The sequence below is a fragment of the Lithobates pipiens genome, unplaced genomic scaffold (assembly GCF_037356315.1).
Source record: "Lithobates pipiens isolate NorthernLeopardFrog02 unplaced genomic scaffold, aLitPip1_a1.2 Scaffold_18, whole genome shotgun sequence".
Taxonomy (NCBI): domain Eukaryota; kingdom Metazoa; phylum Chordata; class Amphibia; order Anura; family Ranidae; genus Lithobates; species Lithobates pipiens.
In genome coordinates, this window is record NW_027507758.1 from 282,073,772 (window position 1) to 282,096,575 (window position 22,804).

Consider the following 22,804-nt stretch of genomic DNA (forward strand, 5'->3'; position numbering starts at 1 on the left):
GGCGGCACAGGTGGGCATGGGTAGGCGGCACAGGTGGGCATGGGTAGGCGGCACAGGTGGGCATGGGTAGGCGGCACAGGTGGGCGGCACAGATGGGAACTGATAGGCGACATTGTATTATAATATATTGCACTAATGGATGCCAATCAGTGCCAATCAATAATGCATGCCAATCAGTGATGCCCATTGTGGGCACTGATTGGCATCCATTATGGGCACTGATTGGCATCCATTGTGACACTGACTAGAATCCCCGGTGGTCTAGGGTGGCATACCTTGTCCTTGGCATCCCTGGTGGTCTGGTGGCGTCCCTGGTGGTCCAGTGTGGGCATCCTCGGGGGGGCTGTGCTGATAATCGATCAGCACAGACCCCCCCCCCCCCGTCAGAGGAGCAGCCGATCGGCTCTCCTCTACTCGCATCTGACAGACGCGAGTGAGGAAAAGCCGATCACCGGCTTTTCCTATTTACACTGTGATCAGCCATGATTGGACACGGCTGATCACATGGTAAAGAGTCTCCGTCGGAGACTCTTTACCGAGATCGTAGTTGCCGGGTGTCAGACTGACACCCCGCAACAACGATCGCCGCGATGAGCGCCCCCGGGGGCGCGCAGAGGCTCATAATCCTGATCACGTCATATGACGTCCGGTCAGGATTATGAAACCACTTTGCCGCCGTCCATTTGCTATAGGGCGGGCGGCAAGTGGTTAAACATTTTGTTCGCTAGAAAATTACTTAGAACCCCCAAACATATTTTTTTCTAACACCCTAGAGAATAAAATGGCAGTCATTGCAATACTTTTTTTCACACCGTATTTGCGCAGCGGTCTTACAAGCGCACTTTTTTTGAAAAAAAAAAAAAACACTTTTTTTAATTAAAAAAAAATAAGACAACAGTAAAAGTTAACCCAATTTTTTTTTTATTGTGAAAGATAATGTTACGCTGAGTAAATTGATACCCAACATGTCATGCATCAAAATTGCGCATGCTCATGGAATGGCATCAAACTTTTACCCCCAAAAATCTTCATAAGCGACATTTAAAAAATTCTACAGGTTGCATGATTTGCGTTACAGAGGAGGTCTAGGGCTAGAATTATTGCTCTCGCTCTACCAATCACGGGGATACTTCACATGTGTGGTTTGACCGATGTTTTCATATGCGGGCACTACTCACGTATGTGTTCGCTTCTGTGCGCAAGCTCGTCGGGACGGGATGTTTTAAATTTTTAATTTTTTTCTTATTTATTTTACTTGATTTTATTTATTGCTACACTTTTAAAAAAAAATGAATGGATTATTTTTATTCCTATTACAAAGGAATGTAAACATCTCTTGTAATAGAAAAAAAGCATGACAGGTCCTCTTAAATATGAGATCTGGGGTCAAAAAGTCCTCAGATCTCAAATTTGGACTTAAATGCAATAATAATAAAAAAAAAAAAAAAAAAAACATCATTTGAAAAAAAATGACATTGAAAAAAATAAAAATACCTTTAAGAGGTATGGGTGGAAGTGACGTTTTGATGTCGCTTCCGCCCTCCTATGGTATAGAGAAGAGTGAGTGCCATCTTAGCCTCACTCATCTCCATACTCAGCCGAGGAAAGGACCTGATCGCCTCCGCCGCTACCAACGGCTCCGGTAAGTGGCGGAGGGCGCGGGAAGGGGTGGCATCTCTCCCGCCACCGATAACGGTGATCTCGTGGTGAACCCACTGCGGAGACCACCGTTATCGTACACAGGACTGCCTCCTGTAAAGAGGGATATCTCGGTTGTGGCGGCAGCTGCTGCCGTTACCGAGATATCTCGCTTCAAAGTAATGACGTTGTATATATACACAGGAGGTGGTCCTTAAAGCGGGAGTCCACCGTTTTTTTTTTTTTTTTAAAAGCCAGCAGCTACAAATACTGCAGCTGCTGACTTTTAAAATAATGACACTTACCCGCCCAGCGCGCCAGCGATGTCGGCACCCGAAGCCGATCTCTCGATCATCTCTCGGGTGCTGCCGTCGCCATCTTGGGTATGGGGATCAGGAAGTGGAGCCTTGCGGCTTCATTTCCCGGTTCCCCACTGCGCATGCGCGAGTCGCGCTGCGCAATAAGGATGGTCCCCGCTGTCTCTGGGATCCGTGTGTTTCCCAGCAGACAGCGGGGGACCTTCGGAAAGGGGCGTAGATTCTGCGGAAAGGGGCATACCTTCTGCAGATATCTATGCCGGAAGTGGGTGCAGATACCTGTACTGTACAGGTACCTGCACCCCCCTCCCCCCTGAAAGGTGCCAATTGTGGCGCCGGAGGGGGGGGAGGGTTCCAATGAGCGGAAGCTCCACTTTAGGTGGTTAAAGACAGGTAGACTCCCAAGTGGACATAAACGAGAGCAAGATCTTACGGTTGTGAGCATCAAGCCAAATGAGGCTTTGACTGTGACAAAACATCACTTGTGGATTTACTGAAAGCAGGGGTGTCCAAACTTTTTTCCAAAGAGGGCCAGATTTGATGAAGTGAACCTGCGTGAGGGCCGACCATTTTGCCTGACATTCTTTGAACCATTAAAATTAAATGCAATTTAACGAATACACTGCCCAACAAAGATTCTCTTGCAAGGTCTGTGTGTGGAGAAGAGCTTAAGGATGAGTTTGGGCGTGTTATTTGGCTATACCGTATTTATCAGCATATAACATGCACCTTCACTTTAAGAGGGAAGTTTCAGGAAATTTTTTTTAATTTTAAATAAATAACTGAAGCCAAATAAGGGTCAGTGCCTATCAATGCAGCCTCACCATTGACATCAGTGCAGCCTGAAGCTGCAATTGATCTAATTGCTTGTGCTTCCCAGTTAAACTGTCACTTTTACTGGTCAGAGGATGTTTATTTGCATATGTACTGTCTGCCCTCATGTTGTAAAGTGCTGCATAAACTGTCGGCGCTATATAAATCCTGTATAATAATAATTTGCAAGATTTTATTTCATGATTGTATCAGGAAGCTCTCTGTTCTCTGCTTTGTATGAAGGAGCATGTGACTCTCACATGACTCGAGAATACATAGAGCTTCCCCTTCACATTCTCAGTTGCTGAACAAAGCAGTATTGAGTATAAGGAACATAAGTGCTGTTCTTGTAGCTTCTCCTTGTCCTGTATATGAAAGGCACTGGTTCACTTTAGCTACAATGGGAAATTATTTGATCCCTTGTGGATTTTTTTAAGTTTGCCCACTTACAAAAAATAAAGGGTCTATAATTTTTATAATAGGTGTATTTTAAATGATAGAGACAGAATATCAACCAAATATCCAGGGAAAAAAAAACACAATACAAAATGTTATAAATTGAGTTGCAGGTCAGTGAGTAAAATAAGTACTTGTTCCTCAAGCAAAACATGACTTAGTACTTGGTGGAGAAACCCTTGTTGCCAAGCACAGAGGTAACACGTTTCTTGTAGCTGTGAACGGGTTTGCACACATCTCAGGAGGGATTTTGGTACACTCTTCTGTACAGATCTTCTCTAAATCCTTAAAGTGGAGTTCCACCCAAAAGTGGAACCTCCGCTTTACAGAATCACCCCCCCCCCTTCGGTGCCATTTGGCACCTTTTGGGAGGCAGGTGGACAGAAACCAGTTTTTGACAGGTACATGTCCCCACTTTCGGTATACGGAGCTGTCCCTCAGAAGTTCGCCCCTCTCCTTTGCCACAGGCCAATTAGAAAACACAGTGTGCTTCGAGCATGTAAAGTAGGGAACTGGTTGTGAAGCCGAGTCTTTACTGCTTGCTTTCCTTACTACGAATGGCGACAACAGCACCTGAGAACCAATCTGAAAATCTGCTAGGGTGCTGACATCACGGGAACCCTGGACAGGTAAGTGTCCAAATAGTTAAAGTCAGCAGCTGCAGTATCTGCAGCTGCTGACTAATTCTTTTTGTGGGGGCCCGGGACTCCTCTTTAAGGTGTCTTGGCAACTCGAATTTTCAGCTCCCTCCATAAATTTTTTTTATAGGTCTCAGTGTGGCAAAGTCTGCCTGTACCTTTAGCAGAGAAACAGCCCCAAAACATCATGTTCCCACCTTCATGCTTGACTGTAGGGATGGTGTTCTTAAGAGTCAAAGTCAGCATTTTTCTTCCTCCAAACACGAGTCGAGTTAATGTCACAGAGCTTAATTTTGGTCTCATCTGACCACATCACTTTCTCCCAACCCTTCTCTGAATTATTTAGATGTTCATTGGCAAACTTCAGATGGGCCTGTACATGTGCCTTCTTGTTTAGGGGAACCTTGCGTGTGCTGCTGGATTTCAATCCATGCCAGTGTATTTCAATGGTTTGAGGACTGTGATCCCAACTGCCTTGAGATCATTCACAAGCTCCTCCCATGTAGTTCTGGGCCGATTCCTCACTTTTCTCATGATTATCCTTACCCCAATTAGGTGAAATCTTGCATGGAGCTCCAGACCGAGGGCAATTGATGGTTATTTTAGATTTCTATTTGCAAATAATAACTCCAACAGTTGTCTCCTTCTCCGCTGCTTCTTGCTGATGGTCTTGAAGCAAATTCCAGCCTTGCGGCGGTCTACAATATTGTCCCTGGAACCCTTTGACAGCTCTTTGGTCTTGCCTGTGATGGTGAGGTTTGAAGAAAAATTCTGTGGACTGGTGTCTTTTATATGCATAAGTTGTAGTTAGGAGCAACTTCTTAAATTGACAGGACTATTCTGTGTACCACCATGAGCACATACTGTAGCCAGTCTGTGGGAGCCACAATTATGGTTGTTTGGTAGGGGATCAAATACTTATTTTACTCATTGAACAGCAACTTAATTTATAACATTTGTATCATGTGTTTTTTCTGGATTTTTGGTTGATATTCTGTCTCTATCATTTAAAATACATCTATGACAAAAATTATGGAATTTTCATTCCTTTGTAAGTGGACAAACTTACAAGATCTGCAGGGGGGGGGGGGGGGAATAATTATTGTCCCCACTGTATATCTTTAACACGTGGTTTAGAAAAGTAGAACATTAAACTGGGAAAAGTGACATCCAGTAAGGACATGCGCCTGCACATTTTGGGCTGCTTTGATATCATTTGCCCTATTATAATGTATGCTAAACTTCTCACAATGAGAATGACTAAGGCCCCTTTCCCACTACTACAACTTCAAAGTCACGATTTCAGGGAATACCTGTGTAAACTTGAGGTCTATGGACCTCAGCTCGCATCAAAGTCAGAGCAAAGTAGTACAAGGACTACTTTGAAATCAGTGCACAGATATGAATGGTACTCATTGGAAATCATGGTAAAGACTTGTCATGCAACTTTGCAGTCCCAAGTCGCACAAGTGTGAAAGGGGTCTACAAATGACTAACTACATGCATCTTGTTCACTTTATCCTTCTACAAGTCAATGTTTTCTGGAGCAATTACAGAACAATTAAATCATCCTTCTAAAAAGCCAATTAGAGGTCAGTTGTAGAAATAAACCCGCTTATAACATGAATGGCAACATACACAAAACAGTAGCTAGGCTCCCAGTCTAAACAAAGAATACACACAGCAAGGTATTAAAGTGTGATTACCTTGTCCCACCTTTAGAAATCTATTCTGCAAGAAGAAACACGATTATATAAATAACTGGCTACAGATATGTGCCAATACCATCATCACAACCATACAATCTGGCACTATTCAGGTGGCCCCTTGCCAGTTACAGACATTAATAGGAGATGCCAACATTAAAGTTGGGTTCACACATCCAGTGTGGTGCATTAACACACATTTAAAAGTGTTAATAAGCGTTGCCTTAAAGTGGTTGTAAACCCTTACAACACACTTTGACCTACAGGTAAGCCTAGATTAAGGCTTACCTGTAGGTCCAAGAAATATCTCCTAAACCTACACGGTTTAGGAGATATTTGCCCGAAGACAGGCACCGCTGTCTACGGCACATGCACCGTAGACAGCGGCGCGCAGGCGCAATGAGTCAACAAGGAAGATGCCGCGCGTGTCGGCTCCCGTGCGCATGCGTGGGAGTGACGTCATCGCAGCTTTGCCGAATGACAGCGGCGGAGCTGCGAGACCCCACCGAGAAGATGGATGCGCTGGACTACAGGGGAAGGCGGTGACATTGCTGGCTCCTGTGTCAGGTAAGTGACACATAATGGACTACGCGATGCATAGTAGTCCAGGGGTTGACAAATTTGCTTGGATTCTAGGAGCCAGCTAAAAAAGTGAGGAGCCAGGTCCGTGACGGCGATCTGGACCTGTCCCTGGCCTGACATGGAGACGAGTGAGGGGAAGATAGCCCCCAGCCCCCCACATATGAGATCACCTCTCATTGGACACACCGCTTGAGTGCTAAATGGCTGCTGTGATTGGCCATTTAGCATGATCTGTGATTTGCTGTATCCAAGGGACACGGCCAACACAGAACTTCCCAGATGCGCGCCCATGGCGGCGTTCAGAGGGGAAGTAAACAGGAGGATGTCCAGGGACGCCCTCCCGGCAATTGGTGTCCGCGCTGTAGACATCTTTTGTCTATAGCGCGGGCACGAAGTGGTTAACAAAAGAATGTGACTTTTATTTCCGCCATGTTCCCGCTTATTAACGTCATATCCCCGCTAAGGGTTAGATCAGGTCCGCCTGAAAAACTGACAGGTGAACCTGATCAGACAGCCCTTGTGAAAGGGGTCAAGCAGGGAGGATTACAAATAATATTTTTTTTTCCCTTAATTAACCAGTTGCCGACCGCTGCACGACGATGTACGTCGATAGCATGGCACGGGCAGGCATATTGGCGTACATGTACGTCCCTTGCCTCCCGCGGGTCGGGGGCCCGATCGGGCCCCCGCCCGGTGCCTGCGGCGGTCGGTATTCGTGCGGGAGCGATCCCGGACGAGGGGACGGCCATTCGTTCATGGCCACCCCCTCGCGATCGCTCCCGACGAATAGGAATCCCCCGTGACATCACTTCCTCTCCTGTAATGTAAACACAGGAGAGGAAGTGATGTATTCTCTCCTCCGTGTCGGTATTTTTCGTTCCGACACGGAGGAGAGCGGATCGGTGAGTTGCACCAACACTCTACACACACAGTAGAACATGCCAGGCACACTCACACCCCCCCTTTACCCCCCGATCACCCCCCCAATTACCCCTGCCCCCCAGTCACAGTGACACCAATGTCATTTTTTTTATTTATTTTTTTTTGCATTGGTGTCATTTGTGACTGTAATAACTGTTAGGGCAGTTAGAGTTAGCCCCCTTTAGTTCTAATGTACCCCCCTAACCCCCCCAATAAAGGTTTAACCCCGTGATCACCCCCCGTCGCCAGTGTCACTAAGGCTGGGTTCACATTGCAGCGGTTTATGAGAACGAATGTGATTCGCACCGCACTGCAGTGCAAATCACATCCGATCTCTGTGCGATTCGAGTTCAGCCATTCGCCGCACCCGCCGCACCCACCGCAAATTCGCACGGGACCCTTTTTTTGGCCCGCAGCAGAATCGGATCGCATGGGTGTTCACACCATGCGATCCGAGTTTGCAGATCGCACTGCGATATGCGAACTGATCTGGGGGTGTCAGTAACATTTCACTGACACTCCCAGCAGTTCGCATAGGGCAGTGTGAACTGCCGCCGGGAGGCATGCGATGCGGGAACCCGCCGCGGATTTGCGGCGTTTCCGCATCGCTCCAGTGTGAACCCAGCCTAATAAGCGATCATTTTTCTGATCGCCGTATTAGTGTCACAGGTGACGCTAGTTAGGCAGGTAGGTATTTAGGTTCGCCGCAGCTTTTTATAGCGCCAGGGACCCCCATATACTACCGCATAAAGCCCCCTGATTGCCCCCTAGTTAACCCTTTCACCAGTGATCACCATATAACTGTTACAGGTGACGCTGGTTGGTTAGTTATTTTTTATAGTTTCAGGGCACCCGCCATTTATTACCTAATAAAGGTTTAACCCCCTGATCACCCGGCGGGTGTCATTTGTGACTAATAACTGTTAGGGCAGTTAGGGTTAGCCCCCTTTAGTTCTAAGGTACCCCCCTAACCCCCCCAATAAAGGTTTAACCCCGTGATCACCCCCCGTCGCCAGTGTCACTAAGGCTGGGTTCACATTGCAGCGGTTTATGAGAACGGATGTGATTCGCACCGCACTGCAGTGCAAATCACATCCGATCTCTGTGCGATTCGAGTTCAGCCATTCGCCGCACCCGCCGCAAATTCGCACGGGACCCTTTTTTTGGCCCGCAGCAGAATCGGATCGCATGGGTGTTCACACCATGCGATCCGAGTTTGCAGATCGCACTGCGATATGCGAACTGATCTGGGGGTGTCAGTAACATTTCACTGACACTCCCAGCAGTTCGCATAGGGCAGTGTGAACTGCCGCCGGGAGGCATGCGATGCGGGAACCCGCCGCGCATTCGTGGCGTTCCCGCATCGCTCCAGTGTGAACCCAGCCTAATAAGCGATCGTTTTTCTGATCGCTGTATTAGTGTCACAGGTGACGCTAGTTAGGCAGGTAGGTATTTAGGTTCGCCGCAGCTTTTTATAGCGCCAGGGACCCCCATATACTACCGCATAAAGCCCCCTGATTGCCCCCTAGTTAACCCTTTCACCAGTGATCACCATATAACTGTTACAGGTGACGCTGGTTGGTTAGTTATTTTTTTATAGTTTCAGGGCACCCGCCATTTATTACCTAGTCTCACTAGTGTACCCCTAAATTTAGGGGTGTCTACTTTCCAAAAAGTAGGGGTCATTTGGGGGGGGTTTGTGCCATCTTGGCATTTTATGGCCTTCAAAACTGTAACGCCCTTAGAAAGCCTGAAGGCGGTGCTTGGTTTTCGGGGCCCCGTACGCGGCTAGGCTCCCAAAAAGTCCCACATATGTGGTATCCCCGTACTCAGGAGAAGCAGCAGAATTTATTTTGGGGTGTCATTTCACATATGCCCATGGCATGCGTGAGCAATATATCAATTAGTGACAACTTTGTGAAAAAAAAAAAAAAAAAAAAGTTTGTAATTTTCCCGCAACTTGTGGCAAAATATAAAATATTCCATGGACTCAACATGCCTCTCAGCAAATAGCTTGGGGTGTCTACTTTCTAAAATGGGGTCATTTGTGGGGGTTTTGTGCCATCTTGGCATTTTATGGCCTTCAAAACTGTAATAGGTAGTGAGAAATGAACTCAAAAATTTACGCCCTTAGAAAGCCTGAAGGCGGTGCTTGGTTTTCGGGGCCCCGTACGCGGCTAGGCTCCCAAAAAGTCCCACATATGTGGTATCCCCGTACTCAGGAGAAGCAGCAGAATTTATTTTGGGGTGTTATTTCACATACGCCCATAGCATGTGTGAGCAATATATCATTTAGTGACAACTTTGTGTAAAAAAAAAAAAAATATTTTTTTTTTTGTCATTATTCAATCGCTTGAGGCAAAAAAATAAAATATTCAATGGGCTCAACATGCCTCTTATCAATTTCCTTAGGGGGTCTACTTTCCAAAATGGGGTCATTTGGGGGGGGTTTTGTACTGCCCTGCCATTTTAGCACCTCAAGAAATGAGATAGGCAGTCGTAAACTAAAAGCTGCGTAAATTGCAGAAAACTTACCTTAGTTTGTAGATGTGACAACTTTTGCGCAAACCAATAAATATACAATTATTGACTTTTTTTTTACCAAAGACATGTGGCTGAATACATTTTGGCCTAAATGTATGACTAAAATTGAGTTTATTGGATTTTTCTAATAACAAAAAGTAGAAAATATCATTTTTTTTCAAAATTTGCGGTCTTTTTACGTTTATATCGCAAAAAATAAAAATCGCAGAGGCAATCAAATACCATCAAAAGAAAGCTCTATTTGTGGGAAGAAAAGGACGCAAATTTTGTTTGGGTACAACATTGCATGACCGCGCAATTACCAGTTAAAGCAGCGCAGTGCCAAAGTGTAAAAAGACCTCTGGTCATTTACCAGCAAAATGGTCCGGTCTGAAAGTGGTTAAAATAATTTTTTTTACTTTTTACAAAAAAAAAAAAATATATTATATATATATATATATATATATATATATATATATATATATATATATATATATATATATATATATATATATATATATATATATATATATATATATATATATATATAAAAGAGGTCGACCGATATATCGGCCGATATTTGCCGTTTTTTAAATAATCGGCATCGGCCGATTGTGCTGATAAAAAGCCGATTCTACAGCGGGACTTTGAAATGACTTCTGTAAGAAGTCAGTGTGAGTTGCCTGAGTCGTCATAGCAACACTTTCCTCCTCTCTGGGCAGACTGCCAAGAAAAGAACTAAATGATACAATGTTTACACTTGAATGAATGAAGTCATCTCTGTGTGTAGAAGTTCTCAGTTTAACCATTTAAAGACTAAGGCTTCATGTACACGAGACGCAGATGCAAACGCTGCTGGACACATGTTGAAACCGGCGTTTAGAAACGCGCGTTTTGCCGCGATTTTTACCGCGATTTAGTGGCGTTTTACCGCGTTTGCGTCTAGAAGCGTTTAGTTAAGCTAACATCATAGACCCTCCCCAGCTCAAAAATTAACTATTTCAGCAATTTTGTGAGACCAGAGTGAGTAGCAGCAGCTGTGAGAGCTGCAGTGTACTTGTATTTAGCGTGTCACTTGCCACGGCACCTGCCACAAGTTGTGGATTGTCCACTTGCCACGTGACTTGCCACATCACCTGCCACGTCACTTGCCATGTCATCTGCCACAAGTTGTGGATTGTCCAACTGCCACGTCACCTGCCACAAGTTGTGGATTGTCCACTTGCCACGTGACTTGCCACATCACCTGCCACATCACCTGCCACATCACCTGCCACAAGTTTTGGATTGTCCACTTGCCACGTCACTTGCCACAAGTTGGGGATTGTCCACTTGCCACATCACCTGCCACGTCACCTGTCACAAGTTGTGGATTGTCCACTTGCCACATCACTTGCCACCTGCCATGTCACTTGCCACAAGCTGTGGATTGTCCACTTGCCACGTCACTTGCCACAAATTTTGGATTGTCCACTTGCCACGTCACTTGCCACGTCAACTGCCACGTCACTTGTCACAAGATGTGGATTGTCCACTTGTCACATCACCTGCCACATCACTTGCCACATCACCTGCCACGTCACCTGCCACAAGTTGTGGATTGTCCACTTGCCACGTCACTTGCCACATCACCTGCCACGTCACTTGCCACGAGATGTTGATTGTCCACTTGCCACGTCACTTGCCACGTCACTTGCCACAAGATGTGGATTGTCCACTTGTCACATCACCTGCCACATCACCTGCCACGTCACCTGCCACGTCACCTGCCACGTCACCTGCCACGTCACCTGCCACGTCACCTGCCACGTCACCTGCCACGTCACCTGCCACGTCACCTGCCACGTCACCTGCCACGTCACCTGCCACGTCACCTGCCACAAGTTGTGGATTGTCCACTTGCCACGTCACTTGCCACATCACCTGCCACGTCACCTGCCACAAGTTGTGGATTGTCCACTTGTCACGTCACTTACCACGTCACTTGCCACAAGATGTGGATTGTCCACTTTCCACGTCACCTGCCATGCCACCTGCCACAAGTTGTGGATTGTCCACTTGCCACGTCACCAGCCACATCACCTGCCACAAGTTGTGGATTGTCCACTTGCCACACCACTTTCCACGTCACCTGCCACAAGATGTGGATTGTCCACTTGCCACGTCACCAGCCACATCACCTGCCACAAGTTGTGGATTGTCCACTTGCCACATCACTTTCCACGTCACCTGCCACAAGTTGTGGATTGTCCACTTGCCACATCCCTTGCCACGTCCCCTGCCACGTCACCTGCCACAAGTGGATTGTCCACTTGCCACATCACCTGCCGCGTCACTTGCCACGAGATGTGGATTGTCCACTTGCCACATCACCTGCCACGTCACTTGCCACGTCACCTGCCACAAGTTTTGGATTGTCCACTTGCCACGTCACTTGCCACAAGATGTGGATTGTCCACTTGTCACATCACCTGTCACATCACCTGCCACGTCACCTGCCACAAGTTGTGGATTGTCCACTTGTCACGTCACTTGCCACAAGATGTGGATTGTCCACTTTCCACGTCACCTGCCATGCCACCTGCCACAAGTTGTGGATTGTCCACTTGCCACGTCACCAGCCACATCACCTGCCACAAGTTGTGGATTGTCCACTTGCCACACCACTTTCCACGTCACCTGCCACAAGATGTGGATTGTCCACTTGCCACGTCACCAGCCACATCACCTGCCACAAGTTGTGGATTGTCCACTTGCCACATCACTTTCCACGTCACCTGCCACGTCACCTGCCACAAGTTGTGGATTGTCCACTTGCCACGTCACCTGCCACAAGTGGATTGTCCACTTGCCACATCACTTGCCACATCACCTGCCACAAGTTGTGGATTGTCCACTTGCCACGTCACCTGCCACAAGTTGTGGATTGTCCACTCGCCACGTCACCTGCCACAAGTGGATTGTCCACTTGCCACGTCACTTGCCACGTCCCCTGCCACAAGTGGATTGTCCACTTGCCACGTCACCTGCCACAAGTTATGGATTGTCCACTTGCCACGTCACATGCCAGTCACCTGCCACAAGTTGTTGATTTTCCACTTGCCACGTCACCTGCCACAAGTTGTGGATTGTCCACTTTCCACGTCACTTGCCACTTCACCTGCCACGTCACTTGCCACAAGTTGTGGATTGTCCACTTGCCACCTGCCATGTCACTTGCCACAAGTTGTGGATTGTCCACTTGCCACGTCACTTGCCACCTGCCATGTTACTTGCCACAAGTTGTGGATTGTCCACTTGCAATTGCAATTGTTTAAAATATTTTTCTAATGGTTTTTCATCATTTGCAATCATTTTTGAGATTTTTAATGTAAAAAAAAAGGTCACCTTTAAAAACGCATATAAACGCAAACGCGGCTAAACGCGGTAGCGGCGTTTTGCCGCGTTTTGCATCTGAAACGTGGAAATTTTTGCTTCTGAACGCATTTTTTTGCTTCTGGAAAAACGAGATTAAACGCAACTGCATAAAAACGGAAAAAAACGAGACTGTGTGCATGCACACATTAGGATAACATTGAATGAGTTCAGGGGCAGTTGAAAAAAACTGTCCAACTGCATCTGAACGCGCGTTTAACTGCGTCTCGTGTGCATGAGGCCTAAATCTTTCCTGACACTTGTTGCTTACAAGTAAAAATCCTGTATTTTCTGCCAGAAAATCACTTAGACCCCCCAAAAATTATATATATTTTTTTAGCAGAGATCCTAGGGAATAAAATAGCGGTTGTTGCAATATTTTATGTCACACGGCATTTGCACAGAGGTCTTTCAAATGCATTTTTTTGGGAAAAAAATACACCATTTAAAAAATAAAAATAAAATAAAAACAGTAAAGTTAGCCCCTTTTTTTTTTTTGTCCAAAAGTTTTGACTACCTGTTTTTATTTAATATATAGTTGTTTTTTTTTTTTTTTAGCTAGATCATACATACAAGTAAACTGATTGGAGGTTTGTTTTGTTTAATAAATGTTTAAGTGTAAGAAATTTTCTGTATCACTTATGAAGACTGCTTTCACACTGGAGCGAGCAGGCGTTGATGGTAAAACGCAAGTTTTAGCGGCTCTTTACCATCATTTTAGCGGTGCTATTTGGCTGCTAGTGGGGCACATATAACCCAGCTAGCGGCCAAGGAAGAGGTTAAATGCACCCATGAAGCACCGCTGCCAAACCGCATTGCATGCGCTTCGGCAGTGGTGCCCATTCATATCAATGGGCAGGAGTGGTGGAGGAGCGGTATACACCACTCCAAACGTGCTGCTTGCAGGACTTTTTTTTTTTTAAGATCCTGCCAGCGCATCGCCTCAGTGTGAAAGCACTCTGTCTTTCACACAGACTGCAGGGGAGCCATTTTGCAGGCACTTTACAGGCGCTATTTTTAGCCCAAAAGCGCCTTAAAAAACGCCCCAGTGGGAAAGGTGTGTTAGATCAAGGGGGATTAAAAATAAATAAATAAAATAAAATCGGCCTAACATATCGGCCCAAAAAAAAAAAAATCGGCATCATATATCGGCTATCGGCCGCCATGATTTCTAAATATCGGCATCGGCCAGAGAAAAACCCATATCGGTCGACCTCTACCATCAATGCCACCTGCCAGTGCCCATCAGTTCCTATCAGTTGCCAATTGATGGGCACTGAGGTGCCACTAATGGGAACTGGCAGGTGGCACTGATGGGCAGCACTGGCAGGTGGCACTAACTGGCATTGGCAGGCGGCACTAACTGGCAGGTGGCACTAACTGGCACTGGCAGGTGGCAATGGGTGGCACTGGCAGGTGGCAATGGGTGGCACTGGCAGGTGGCAATGGGTGGCACTGGCAGGTGGCAATGGGTGGCACTGGCAGGTGGCAATGGGTGGCACTGGCAGGTGGCACTGGATTGCACTGGCAGGTGGCACTGGGTGACACAGATTGGCAAGTGGCACTGGATTGCACTGGCAGATGGAACTAACTGGCACTGGCAGGTGGCACTGACAAGTGGCACTAACTGGCAAGTGGCACTGGATTTGCACTGGCAGGTAGCACTGCTTGGCACTGGCAGGTGGCACTGGCAGATGGCATTAGTATGTGGCACTAACTGGCACTGGCAGGTGGCAATAACTGGCACTGGCAGATGGCACTGGGTAGCACTGGATGGCACTGACAGATGGCATTGGCAGGTGGCAATGAATTACACTGGCAGGTGGCACTGCTTGGCACTGGCAGGTGGCACTAACTGCCATTGGCAGGTGGCACTGTCATTGGCAGGTGGCACTGGCAAGTAGCACTGGCAGGTTTCACAGCAGATAGTGCAACTGTGAAACTGAATGTTCCTGCAGTGCTGCACTGTGTGAAACTGTATGGAGAGAGAGAGGAGCTGACACATTCAGCGTGATGTCAGAGGTGGGCGGGACCCGGCAGCTATACACGTATCAGCCCGCCCAGATGCCATCCCATTGGCTGGTGTTGGAAAGCAGGGTCCCGCGCACCCCGACATTCAGCCTCAATTTTGACAGCTCCTCTCTACACAGTTTCACACACTGCGGTGCTGCTCTGCCAACAGTGTGTGGAGAAGGAGGAGGATGTCAGCAGCTGCTGAGCTGCTCTCTTCCTGCTCCATCCCGACTACCAGACAGTGCTCTGTGTCATGAGGCACCAGACACAGAGCAGCACCTGTCAGTGAAAAAAAACCCAGGGCACAATTTCTAGTCGCAATGGCGACCTTGCGCCTGGGATTTGTCGAGCCCTGTACTAGCAGATTTAAATACATTGAATTAAATAAAAACTGAAAGTGGTTGTAAAGTTTAAACTTTTTTTTTTTTACCTTAATGCATTTGCTGCTTTAAGGTAAAACATGTCCCACTAGCTGCTTTGCCTTCCGCCCACCCCAGCACTGGTCCTGTCTGCAACACTGCTGTTCTCTTTTCCTCATCTCACAGGGCAAACAAAGTTTGATTTACCAAAACTAGAGGGTGCAAAATCTGGTGCAGCTCTGCATAGAAACCAATCAGCTTCCAGGTTTTATTCTCAAAGAATAATTGAACCAGCTTAAGTTAGAAGCTGGTTGGCTACCATGCACTTTCCAGTTTTAGTAAATCAACCCCACTGAGAGCAATGGGAGCCATTGGTTCTTACTGCTGTCAGTAAATTCCTGTAAGCAAGGAGATTCAAAGTGCCAACACTCAGTGATGCCAGCCATACAGATGGACAATACCCTCCAATTCTGCCTACTGATCAGACACTGAATTAGGAAAGGCCATCATTTAGTGATCACAACCATATGGACTGACACTATCCTCCCATTCTGCCTAAGGTCAGGGTGTACCTTGCTCATCATAGACAGCGACATTGGTTGTGATCACTAAATGGTGACATCTCCTTACACCACACCAAGCTCCCATCTTGCCTAAGGTCAAGGTGTACCTTGCTGATAAACACTGACATAAGGAGGTGTCAGCATTTTGTTTTTTCCTCAGATTGCACAGATACAAATCTTGTGCGTATGGGACACTTTAGTAAAAAATTATAATAAATAAAAGCTTTTGCACGTGTTGGGCGTTTGATCACAGACATTTCTATCACATTATCCTATATCCATCCAGTCTGACACCATCTTGCTATTCTGTCTAGATTTAGGCAACACCTTCTTCATATACAGACCTAAGGGATTCCACCATTTAGTAATCACCCCTCCTTACAGGCTGACCCCCATGCTCTAACATGGTAAGGGGGAAATCTGCTCATCATGGACAAAGATGAGGCCACCATTCAGTGATAACATCCATCTAGTCTGACGCTGTCCTCCCATTCTGTCTAGATTTAGGCGATGACAAAAGGGCACTACTGTGGGGGAAAGGGTGATGTGAAAGGGGGCACAGTCACCTGTCCTACCACCACCAGACACTTTTAAGGTAGGCTAAGTTTATATTTTCTGTGAGAATTGTATTATATCTTTTATAGTCGTCCTTACTATTTAGTTAGGCCTTGCTAGTTAAGGTCTTTTTTTTTATTTTTATTTTTTTTATTAAAGGAGGCGGTGCTGAACACTGGTGATCTTTGCTCTCTTTATGTTGCGCAGGTAGATCTCCACCTCTCAAAGGTTGCCTACCCTGATATACACAGACCTAGGAGATGCCAGGATTCAGTGATCACACCTCCATACAGGCTGACCCCCACACTCTAATACAGTCTAGTGAAGTTGTCCAACCTTTTGACTTTCCTGGGCCACATTGGAAGACGAGGAATCATCTTGGACCACACATAAAATACACTAACAATAAGGATAGCTTATGTGTTGAAAAATACGGGCAGATAAATTACTGAAATAAAGAATGTACCCGAGTAATAATTTTCCTTTAACAATCTTAATACGCAACTTTTCTTTTTTTGGGGGGGTTCCGTTTTCTTTTGCAAAGATAATTCAAGGCAATAGATAAGGGAATTGGATTTCAAATATATATGTGCCAGGGTTGCCAATTATTAGTAAATTCATAGACAGTATATATAAAATCCAAGACTCTTACATCTGTATGTGAATGTCCAAGAATTTCATGATGGTTGGCAACCCTGGTATGTGCTATGTAGGGAGGTTGTGGGCAGGGAGGTGCAACCCACCCACACACCCCCCTAGATACAGCCACATGACAATTACTTGCCTGGTGCTATAGTGAGTCACTGCCTTCACTGTTGCTATTACAAACTTGGCATACCGGCATCGCATCAGAGATGTAGATAATTAGGACAACTCTGGACGGCCGCACTGAAACAAACTCAAGGCCTTTTATTCGTAGTACAGGAACACATCAAAGGAATCACAGCAAAAGCAACAGCTGTTGTTGCTTTTGCTGTGATTCATTTGATGTGTTGCTGCTTTACGAACAAAAGGCATTGAGTTTGTTTCGGAGGGCGGCCGTCCAGAGTTGTCCTAATTATCTACATTGTCTGCATGCCGTTGCCTGCACCCAGGTTTTTCTATTCTTGGAAGAGCTGTTTTTTGTCTTGTGGATCTGCCTAGAGCGGTGGTGTCTCCCTCACCTGAATTTCTGGATTTGTGCATCCCATCAGAGATGCTTGTGCCTGGATTCTCATTGTTGGCCACTGTGGCTACTATGCTTGCACGGCATCCCCTGTCTCCCTCCATACGTGCATGTGCCTAGCTTTTCCCTGTCGACTGAGGTGGCTTCTATGCTTGCACCACATGCTGAACTCTTGGGCTGTAGGCTGGACACCCCTGGTCTAGATTAAGAGGGTACCTTGCTCATCATGGACACTAACATAAGAAAAGGCCACCATTCTGTGATCGCATCTATCCATTCTGTCTAGGGTCAGGTGACACCTTTGTCTTCACATACACGGACCTAAGAGATGCCACCAATTATCACACCTCCTTACTGGCTGACCCCATGCTCTAATACAGTCTAGGGTAAAAGGGTACCTTGCTAATCATGGACAAAGATGAGGCCACCATTCAATCATCATTCTGATACCATTCTCCCATTTTGTCTAGGGTCTTGGGTGACACATTCCTCTTCACATACACAGATCTAGGAGATGCCACCATACAGTAATCACCCCTCCATCCATTCAGACGCCATCCTTCCATTCTGTCTAGGGTAGCCATTCTCAACCAGGGTTCCTCCAGAGGTTGCTAGGGGCTCCTTGAGCTGTAGCTGATGAACCAACTATTTGATGGTGCCTACAGAGTTCAAGATTCAGTACCACTTAGCAAAGCCAGCAGCATGACACCAAATATCTTTTTAGCTGTCTTTAAGTGTGGCATTCTGAGGACCACTGTAACACCTTCCTCTTCACATACACAGATCTAGGAGATGCCACCATTTAGTTATCACCCCTCCATCCATCCAGACCCCATCCTTCCATTCTGTCTAGGCTCTGGTGAGATCTTCACATACACAGATCCAGGAGATGCCACCATTCAGTGATCACCCCTCCATCCTGGATAGCTCCCTCCCACTCCTGCCCAGGGTCAGAGGTGTACCTCTCTGGTCGTAGACACTGACATAGGAGATGCCCAGGGCCATACACCACACCACCAGGCTGGCCACGTCCGTGTAGCTGTGTTGTTCCTCAGCGAAGAGCAGTGCCAGGTGGACGGGCATCTTGTGGAGCTTAGCTCGGTCCCTCCGATGTAGAAGGAGATCCCGGTGCAGGTAGGAGCAGTCACAGCGCCGCCTCAGGGAAGAGCTGTCCGCGGTGTCCTCCAAGCACTGGCACCAGTCCTCCTCCTGCCGCAGATGGCAGTCCCCGTCTCGGCCTTTCCTCCTCTGGAAGGCGATGTCCGGCGGTAGAAGAAGAGCGCCTGCCGCCCTCCATACCCTCCAATGCCAGAGCTGGAGCCAGGCCAGCAGAGCCCGCTGTGCCCCCAACAACACGTGTAAGAGGCGCCAGGCCAGCGCGTACAGAACGGACATGTCTGCCGCTCACTGACACCGGCACCTCACTCTGCTACTCTACCATTCCTACCAACTGTAGCACACAGCACCTTCGGCGCCGCGATTGGCCGTACTAAAGTGTCGTCACTTCCGCGGGACAAAAAGCTGAGTGACGTGGCCTGCTCAGGTTGGATCCGGAAACGGTGCAGAACAAACGAGTCTGGGGGTATGAGTGAGCTGTGTACAGCCGAGCTACACTGACACCTGCTGGTGTGTGCAGGAACTGACTATAGGGTGTATGAGAGACTTATCAAACTCACTGGGAAGTAAAGCTTATGTACAAAAAACAATCAAATAATATAAGCTCACCCTCCCTTATTTGTGTTACCGTTTTTTATTTAGTTTTATTTTATTACCTGCCAACATACCTCCCAACATTTTGAGATGGGAATGAGGGACACCTACTAGCAAACGTATGTAGGCATAGGACACACCCCCTGGCACACCCTCTCAAAGGAGAATTAACCAATGCAGCATAATATATTTTAATATAACACAATACAAAATATATATATATATTGTGAGGGGTTAGCTCGGCAGCGGGTGTGTGTGACCCCCTGGATGGGTTCACAACACAAAATCAGGCACAGCAGACAGCGTGTAGGTGCAAAAAAACAAAAGATGCAGTTTATTTATGCTCCATGCAGTGAAACATATAACAGCCAAACAAAAATAAAACATGAAAATTAATCCTGGTCAGCTTGACCTCTAATTACACACTTAGATTCCCTATCTAACAACTGAGTGCAGCCTTGTGCTGCACCAGTCCCTGTCTCTGTTGTAGAGGTTTGCCACACAGGCGTTAACTCACCGCACAGAACAGGTGTCACACTCCCCAGTCTATACAACACAAAACTGGTTCCAGGATGGAGCCTCTCCCTAAGCATGCTGGGGTTTTTTGTAGAGGTCTTAATGAGCCCACTTACTTCAGCTGGGCTCATTAACTCTTCCCCTCTAGTTGTACAAGTCAGCATAAAGCCTGAATCTAGGGCACACATATTTCCCATCCTGGATACAACCAGGTGACTTTACCTGCGTGCTGCCACATACCCCCCCCTCTTGTTTCAACCTTGGGGTTGTAACACAAGCAGTCAGACACGCATGTATCCGAGACAAAGCATCCACATTCCCCATTTTAACACCAGGGCGATGCTTAACTGTAAAGTTAAATTCCTGTAGGGCCAGGAACCACCTATTTACCCTTCTATTGGTCTCCTTGTTCTGAGCCATCCACTTTAAAGGAGCGTGATCAGTCACCAGGTCAAAGTGCCTACCTAGCAGATAGTACCGAAGGGAATCTAGAGCCCACTTCACTGCTAAACATTCCTTCTCAATCGTGGCGTAATTTACCTCATGGGACTTCAACTTCCTGCTGAGGTAAATGACTGGGTGCTCTTCCCCGTTCCAGACCTGGGATAACACTGCTCCTAACCCAACGTCTGATGCATCAGTTTGTACAACGAAGTCCTTAGAGAAGTCTGGTGAGTACAACACTGGCTGGCTACATAAGGCTGTTTTTAAGGACTGAAATGCTTCTTCAGCCTCTGGGGACCATTTAACCATGACAGACTCTTTCCCTTTTGTCAGGTTGGTGAGGGACACAGCCTGAGAAGCAAAATGGGGAATGAATCGTCGATAATAGCCAGCAATTCCCAGAAAGGCTCGTACCTGTTTCTTGCTGTTGGGACGTGGCCAACTCTGTATGGCCTCGACTTTATTGACTTGGGGTTTTATCACCCCCCTCCCAATAGTGTACCCAAGATATTTGGCCTCCTCCTGTCCAATGGTACACTTCTTTGGATTGGCCGTAAACCCAGCTTCCCGGATAGAGTCTAGGACTGCTTGTACTTTTGGCAAATGTGAGACCCAGTCTGTGCTATGGATAATCACATCATCCAGGTAAGCTGCAGCATATTTCTGATGGGGCCTCAGAATCTTATCCATTTTCCGCTGGAATGTTGCCGGTGCATTCTGTAACCCAAACGGCATTCTCTTATATTGGAATGCCCCATCTGGGGTTACAAACGCAGTTTTCTCCTTGGCCGACTCGGCCAGGGGAATTTGCCAATACCCTTTGGTGAGATCAAGAGTTGTCATATATCGGGCTGTTCCCAGCCGGTCAATCAACTCATCTATACGCGGCATGGGGTAGGTGTCAAATTTTGTAACTTTATTCAATTGTCGAAAATCGTTACAAAACCGCCAGCTCCCATCAGGTTTGGGCACTAGTACGATAGGAATGGACCAGTCACTCTGGGGCTCCTCTATCACACCCAATTCCAGCATCCTTTGAACCTCCCCACGTATTGCCTCCCGTCGGGCCTCTGGTATTCTATAAGGTTTTAGTTTTACCCTTTCTCCTGGCGGGGTGATAATGTCATGCTCTACGCCAGATGTTTGTCCCGGCAGCTCAGAGAAAATCTCTTTGTTACGAAGTACAAACTCTTTAACCTCCTGTTGTTGGGCTTTCGATAAGGTGTCTGCTATTCCAACCTCAGGAACTAAGCAATCAGGCTGTACTTGTGACAAAGTCTCTGCGACTAGGGATTCCCTATCCCTCCAGGCTTTCAGCAGATTGACGTGATAGATCTGCTCCGGCTTTCGCCTTCCTGGCTGTCTAACCCTGTAGTTCACCTCACTAATTTTTTCAATCACTTCGTATGGACCTTGCCATTTGGCCAGAAATTTGCTTTCAACCGTAGGGACTAGCACCAAGACCCTATCCCCCGGGGAAAAAGTATGGGTCTTGGCCCCACGGTTGTACACTCTCTGCTGTGCTAACTGCGCTTGGGTTAAATGTTCCTTTACAATTGGCATTACCTGTGCAATTCTATCTTGCATCAGGTCGACATGCTCAATCACGCTCCTGTGAGGAGAACTCTCATTTTCCCAAGTTTCCTTGGCGATATCCAGCAGCCCTCTTGGGTGTCTCCCATAGAGCAGCTCGAAGGGTGAGAAACCCGTAGAGGATTGGGGTACCTCCCTAATGGCAAACATCAGATAGGGTATTAGACAGTCCCAATTCTTTCCATCTCTATCCACCACCTTCTTTAACATTTGTTTTAGGGTTTTGTTGAATCTTTCAACCAACCCATCTGTTTGGGGGTGATACACAGATGTACGCAATTGTGTCACTTTGTACAACTTGCATAGTTCTTTCATAACCCTGGACATAAAGGGTGTACCTTGGTCCGTAAGCAGTTCCTTACAAATACCCACGTGGCTAAAAACAAGAGATAGCTCTTTGGCTATGGTTTTGGCCGAGGTATTTCGAAGAGGAATTGCTTCCGGATAACGGGTGGCATAGTCCAATATAACCAAAATGTACTGATGCCCCCTAGCAGACTTCATTATTGGACCTACCAAATCCATTGCGATCCTCTCAAAGGGGACCTCAATGATAGGAAGAGGTACCAGCGGGTTACGGAAATGTGGCATAGGTGCCGACTTCTGACACACAGGGCAGGAGGAACAATAATATTCTGTTTCCTTCATGACCCCAGGCCAATAGAATCTCTGCAGTACCCTCTCTCTGGTTTTCTCGGTCCCCAGAGGACCTCCCAGAATGTGCCCATGGGCCAATTCTAACACCAACTTCCTGTAAGGTTTGGGCACTACAAGTTGCTCAATGGTTTCTTCTGCCCTTTGAGCCACTCGATACAGCAGGTCCCTTTCCATAGTGAAGTAAGGATAAGTGCAAGTCTTATCTGGGTTCACTAACTCGC

General features: G+C 46.8%; 1 protein-coding gene across 2 annotated transcripts in view; it reads right to left on the reverse strand.

Annotated features, from left to right (window-relative positions):
* NUS1 (NUS1 dehydrodolichyl diphosphate synthase subunit) overlaps positions 1-19,169 on the reverse strand; it is a 43,453-nt gene extending 24,284 nt beyond the window's left edge. For both annotated transcript variants that reach the window (XR_013276717.1, XM_077487048.1), the window contains exon 1: positions 18,626-19,169. Coding sequence is in view for 1 of the 2 variants with exons in the window: in XM_077487048.1 (XP_077343174.1) it covers positions 18,626-19,058 (433 nt within the window). In the remaining variant the exon portion in view is untranslated. The remainder of the gene's footprint in view (positions 1-18,625) is intronic.
* Between the last annotated feature and the right edge of the window lie 3,635 nt (positions 19,170-22,804).